Here is a 6,367-nt window from a genome sequence, read left to right on the forward strand (position 1 = left end):
ACCACTCTGAACATGCTCGATTCTTCCACGCTTCTTTTTCCAGTGGTGACAGAGAACCTACGAATTTACTCATAGTTCTCACTCTGACTCATACTCAGAAGAAAACATCACAACTCATCAACGTGGGTAGGGAGACACAACACTTTCAAATCCCATTTCAAAGTTTTGGAACTATAGAAATGATCCTAGAAAATATAGTCTGTTTCCACCTATGTCAAAACAGTTCCATTTTGGAGGTACCTTTCAAACAGAAGGTAAGTTGGAGTTTCAATTTTCCTTTACCAATGGACTTGTTGGCTTTCCATCCCGACTCCAAAGTATGTGTCAACTAAGCCACTTGAGTGGCCACTGGCAGCATCAGGGATGTAGCAGGAAGGCAGTTTTTCATTCAACTTTAAACCTGCTACTAGTTTGTATTAGTGGTTGGTGCATAGGTCCTTTTCCTGTCACTTTAAAACACCTCTTTGCACCAATTTGCACCTTAATTTATTATTATATTCTGCAAGACCACATGAACAACTCACCATTTTAGAGTCATCACCATTTTAGAGTCACTTACATAGACATCTACACCATTTTATCTATATAGAAGTTTAGTTTCGTTTAGTTGCAGTATCTTATATTCCCATATGTGGACATTCAGGCTGTACAATTTCAGGCAAACCTAGAATGAATATACACCCTGTATAAATGAACTACTTTTGACATAAGTTAATGTCTTTTGCACCCTAGCTAATGCTCTATATGAGGGATGTGGGTAATTTGGTCCTAAGTGCAAATAAAAGCACAACCTGGCACACACACACATACACGCACACACACACATACACACACCCACACACACAAGCCAGATTGTGTCATGTGTTTAAAAAGAGCTCTGATTGAATTGGGCACCCATGGGACATGGTGGTACGTGCAGCTCTGAGCTTTCTGCCTCTCAGACACACAGACCTAGAGAACACTCAAGATATTGAGATAGCACATGGAAAAATAAACACTTGGTTGTCTCCAAGAGAAAGCAACCCAAACTGTAGATTGTATGTGTAATGCAGGGAGGTGACTGATATAAGATCATAAAGCTGGCTAAAGGTTATTAAGTCCCTGCACAACCTTCTACTTAAACTTATATTAATGGAAAACTAGTATCTCATATAAAATTTGAAATGCCATAATGTTTTTCTGTGGTTATGAGGTTAAGGGCTGTGAAAATAACATCATTCATGTTGATTAGTATCACAAGAGAGGCTGTTAGTAAGTACACAATGTGAGGCTTGATTACACTTTTCCGTGATACCCTCTGTTTTTGATTACCAGATTCAAAACAGCAGTAGGTGGAAACACTGATATATCAGCTGATATGTCAGACGACCACTGGTACTTGATGACTGGGTTATAGAACATCTGTTTACTTGGACTCTTTACCAAAACATCTAACATGAGTGTCACAATAATCTTTCTTGATTAGCTGCTGTTTGGTATTACTGGCTTTAGTTGATCAACCCTGAATAGTTTGGTGATGAGTTTGCATCTTCAGAAGCTGGCGGCTAATGTTGATAAAAAATCTGTATATCTGTACATAAATCTTCAGATAACGAATCTGTATATCATCACACACTCTCCTCAAACAGATTTAGTAAGGTGGATTCTGACACTGTATAAAAAAATAACATTTTTCAGAGTTTACTATCACCCTACATAAGCATCAGACCTAGTTGGAAAGTGTGGCCCAAAGTTTGAAGGGGAATTGTAGGTTGGAAGTGATTCAAATGATAATTTGCATCTGTTGTAAACCCTTAAAATCACAGGAACTGTTGGCTGGTTGAGACCATATTTGTAGCCAAAGAATGTACTTTCAGGACGAGGATTTAGGCATGTAGTTTGGTAAACTAATATCTATATGCTTCCATTAATTCCCTAATGTTGTTAGCAACATGGGGTTCCTAGCTTGAGTACAAAACAGGAGCACACACTGGCTTATGGTCTGCATTTGGGTTGAGGAAATGGTTCCAACATTTTTGGTTTTAATTTGGCCTGGAAGATCACAACCTGGTTTATATGACCACATTAGTGAGATGGATTGGTGTTGAAAGACCTTGTCAGCGCATATCAGTGAATTGTTCCTTGCAGAGAGGTTGCAGTTTTCTCAGCATTTCTCAGTCAGTAATTGCAGGAAATGGTGATCACTGCTGGTGCTGTTTTTTCCACTATTGACAGAGCTCATTAGCAAATACATCAGACACCTCAGAAAGAATAATGAAGGAAAAAAAAAAGTGGTTTCACACAGTACAACTGTCTCTGCAGGTACGTAAACCAAATTGCAGTGGGTTTACATGCATTTATCAACTTAATTGTGTTTAATTAAATTACGATACAGCTCCCCATGGGGAGCCTACTGGCTCTGCTAAAGAGAAAGATCTAGCTGGATCTGCTCCCTTACCCCTGAAATTGGCCAAACCACTTTCCACTCCAAAACTAATGAGAATTAGATGGGAGGATTGGTCAGCGTTAGCAGTGATGGCTGTGAGTTTGCCAAACCATCTTTAAGTTTCTGAGGGCAGACTCACGTTGCTGGCTCCAGGACAAACTTGGCTCCCTCCAAGGCCATGTCATGACTTGGCTGATTGTGGGGTTTTGACCTGAGTTGAACCTTTGTCAGGCTTTATTACACATTACGCGTCCAGTGTATATATGACTGATTAAGTCTCACAGGTAACAGGTACAAATTCAGCTTTTTTTTTTTTTTTTTTTCTTCAAAATAATTAGTGCAAGCTTCATGAGATTTACAGTGGAAGACATTCAATATTCTGTTAAAATAAAATAGGCTTTAAAAATGTCACAACTCAACCATTTAAGTGTATATGGCTGTCTCTGTTGGCTCTTGTATATACATGTTTGTCGTAGAATATGCCCCAAACTTCTCAGTCTGGGATTTAGGGAGATCAGTACAGAGGCTTTCACGTTGTTTCTCTGCAAACCCTGATGATGCTTTTAATGGGGAACTACGGTAACTGTCAGTACTCATTATAGCATGTTCACAATGCGTCTGAGAGAGATCCAGGCTCTTGAGAAAAGCCTCATTCATGGAAGTGTTGGTCTGGTTATGGACCATGTGAAGAAAGAAGTATAAGGCACAGTATGAACTTTTTTGATTAGATTAGGACAGGAAGAATCTACAATTTAAAAAAGGCAGAAAGTAGAGAGAGGAGAGAGAATGATTATCAACATGGGTGGGCTGGCATGGCACTTAGTAACATCTACAGGCGCAAGATCTCACACTAATGGAGGATGACAGAGAGAGTGGAAGTGTGGGAAGTGTGTTGTGGGTTTTGCTGAGCTGAGCCACAGAAGGAGGCAGATTCATGAGCCAACTCATGTAATATATGCTGACCAATGTCACTTATACATTCACTCACCGTCCACTTTAATAGGAACACCTGTACACCTGCTCATTCAAGCAGTTATCCAATCAGCCAATCATGTGGCAGCCAAGTAGTATGATGCATAAAATCATGCAGATAAGGGCCAAGAGCTTCAGTTAATGTTAACATCAAACATCAGGAAGAACAGGAATAGAACAGGAATTGGAGACTATTATGGGCACAGGCTCACAGAAGGTGGACAATTGAAGATTACAGAACAAAACACCTGGTCTTTTTCCAGTCTTCTACTGTACAGTTTTGGTGAGTCTGTGCCTATGATAGCCTCAGATTCCTGTTCTTGGCTGACAGGAGTGGAACCTGATGTGGTCTGTTGTAGCCCACGCACAATATAGACTTCCTGCCAGCTCAAACCAGTCTGGTCATTCTCCTCTGATCTCTCTCATCTCTCTCAAGTGTTTCAGCCCCTGTAGACCCTCCACTCACAGGATTTTTTTTGTTTTTGTTTTTCACAATATTCTGTGTAAACTCTAGAGACTGTTGTGTGTGAAAATCCCAGGAGATCAGTAGTTTCTGAAATACTCAAACCAGCCCATCTGGCACCAACAGCCATGCCACAGTTAAAATCACAGAGATCACACTTTTTCTTCATTTTGATGTTTGATGTGAACATTAACTGAAGCTCTTGACTTGTATCTGCATGATTTTATGCATTGTGCTGCTGCCACATGATTGACTGACTGGATAACTGCATAAATGAGCAGGTGTAATTAATGAGCTAATTATACTAGAGGTTATACTAAAAAAACTAATTAATAGTTTTTTTAGTATAACCTCTTCTACCCTTACTTAGTCTGTTATTTTTAGATAATGTTTTGTTTGTCATAATCCAAGTCAGAGTTTCTCTATAACAGCTACAGCTGGAACCTTAAAAACGTAAAAACCTTTAGCTCAAAATGTATTATGCTTTGGAATAATGATGTGAATAAAGCTAAATTATTACTGCCTCCCCAGCCACTACATTAAATTAAAACAAACAAAATTGATTTTTAAAGCATTTTTATTTTCTTTAATCTATAAAACTGTAGTATATAGAACTTTCCATGCAGAATCTCAATTAGCAGTCAATTTACACAGGTTCTTCAGCACTGGTACAAAAGAAACCTAGGATTATTTACAAAGCTCTTCAGTAGGCTATATACACAGGTTGTATGAATATATTGTCTTCAGAATGTCGCACTTGCATTTAACCCTCAAATGCATTTGCACATCTCTCAGATTCTCCTGAAACTCTTAGAACAGCTCTCAGACCCCTTTACTTGGCTTGTATCACTCCATGATCAGAAAGACACTGGCTGTACACTATCCAGAGGTTCACACCTGCTCAGATACATGAAGAAACCATGTTCTCATCTCAGTACACCTTCTAGGATCTTCATTTCAGCCTCCAACTTACAAAAAGACAAACCGGTTCCTACAATTACTCCTCTTTCATAGGATCCATGGTTGTCCGCTCTTCACTCTTGCCCTCTCTGGCTATTAATCATGCTGTCTGTGCATGGGGACTTGACATATTGGTCACAGAATCATCTTTCATAAAAAAGAGGCCCTACTCCCCGTTTCTTGCTGAAGACAGCGGATACAGTCCTCACAATGCCCATAATACCAGCTGCTCCTTTCTTGACACCCCTAGCCTCCTTTATGAGCTCATGCAGGCCACGGAAGACGAGGAGAACGCCATGGTACGCCTCGGCTGCTGAGACCTCGAAGAAGCCACAGTCTGCTGAGAGGGCAAGCATTCGCCCTTCCTCACTTGAGACAACGCGACGATGCTGCAGGTCCCGCTTGTTGCCCACCACCACCATGGGCACTGAGGAGCTGAAGGAAGAGGACAGCTTCTGGATAAGTGCTACCTGCTGCTGCACCACCTCGAAGCTGGAGCGGTCACAGATGCTGTAGACGAGCACAATGCCATCTGCCCAGCGGAGCTGTTCTTCAGTCACTGACTCAGAGCTCTCACAGCTCTAAAGAGGAATTCAGAAACAGATCAGATAAGACCCTCTCATGTGACAGAAGGCTATAAAAACAATAATATTATAAATGTTAGTGCCTCACCTGTGGATACAAGGAGTCCCAGATGTTGAAGGAGATCTCCCGCCCATCAATTTTGTCTATGTGACTGTATATTGACTCTGGAAAAGCAAATATATGTAAATAAAAATAAATATATTCTTATGGAAATATATATTTAATAAAAAATATACAGGCTTGCACAGTATTATCAGACTTACCAATATCACCATATTCACCAATAAATCTTTTGGTAAGAAACCGCACAGTTAGAGCTGCAGGATCAGAAGAACAAATATTGTTTATTTCATATACACGAACTTTATGAAGCTCTACAGGAGTCAAGACATAGATTTATATTTATATTGGTCATTTCATACCTGATTTCCCGACATTTTCGGCTCCAAGCAGCAGGATGTTTGCAACCACTTTATGCTGGTTTCCATCCATTGCTTTGCTGCAGTGGGGTAAACTCGATCTGACTTCGACAACCATTCGGATAGTGAAGTGTGCCGTGTCGCAGCAGTTTAAAACACAACGCGCAATGAGCTCTGAACACAGCGCACCGCCAGTAAATACTACTGATGGGCGGGGCTTAGCGATGGGCGTGGTTCCCAACCAAGCAGCACGGTGTACCCAGAATAGAGGAAATCACTCCCATCGCTTTGCTTATGTTTATTTCATTTGCGGCACAGAAAAAATAACTGGAAAATAAAACCCGGGCAAAACCGTACGGTTTTAGCCTAATATTATGCCATTTTGTTTATTTTTTATCATTTTTTAAATGATACATGTTTATAACTAGCATAATTCAAACCTAACAGGCAAAACAAAGAGGCTCACAGACAACTGAATTTGTCCAAAATACAAGTGCATTGTTTATGCGGTTTATTGAAATATGGATTTGAAATATGAATATG

The 6,367-nt window shown here is 40.1% G+C and overlaps 1 protein-coding gene and 1 non-coding gene across 2 annotated transcripts; both read right to left on the reverse strand.

Annotated features, from left to right (window-relative positions):
* Positions 1–202, reverse strand: LOC113542661 (small nucleolar RNA U3). The gene has a single exon (XR_004579248.1). It is a non-coding gene; the product is annotated as a small nucleolar RNA U3 (small nucleolar RNA).
* A 4,217-nt stretch (positions 203–4,419) lies between these two features.
* On the reverse strand, positions 4,420–6,306 carry zgc:171704 (Ras-related and estrogen-regulated growth inhibitor-like protein). The gene is made up of 4 exons (XM_026940035.3): positions 5,828–6,306; positions 5,669–5,722; positions 5,493–5,569; positions 4,420–5,401 (listed from the first exon to the last, which is right to left on the reverse strand). Exons 1-4 carry the CDS (start codon positions 5,940–5,942, stop codon positions 4,964–4,966), a joined length of 684 nt encoding a protein of 227 aa, XP_026795836.1. The 5' UTR covers positions 5,943–6,306; the 3' UTR covers positions 4,420–4,963.
* Positions 6,307–6,367: the final 61 nt, after the last annotated feature.

This window comes from Pangasianodon hypophthalmus, chromosome 1, assembly GCF_027358585.1.
Source record: "Pangasianodon hypophthalmus isolate fPanHyp1 chromosome 1, fPanHyp1.pri, whole genome shotgun sequence".
In the NCBI taxonomy this organism is placed as follows: Eukaryota; Metazoa; Chordata; class Actinopteri; order Siluriformes; family Pangasiidae; genus Pangasianodon; species Pangasianodon hypophthalmus.

Bases quoted from the DNA above. Each gene is read 5' to 3' on its own strand.
- zgc:171704 (XM_026940035.3), bottom strand. From the start codon at position 5,942: ATGGTTGTCGAAGTCAGATCGAGTTTACCCCACTGCAGCAAAGCAATG. The intron at 5,723-5,827 runs GTATGAAATGAC...CTGATCCTGCAG, and splicing joins CGAAAATGTCGGGAAATCAG to CTCTAACTGTGCGGTTTCTT. The intron at 5,570-5,668 runs GTAAGTCTGATA...TTGCTTTTCCAG, and splicing joins TGGTGAATATGGTGATATTG to AGTCAATATACAGTCACATA.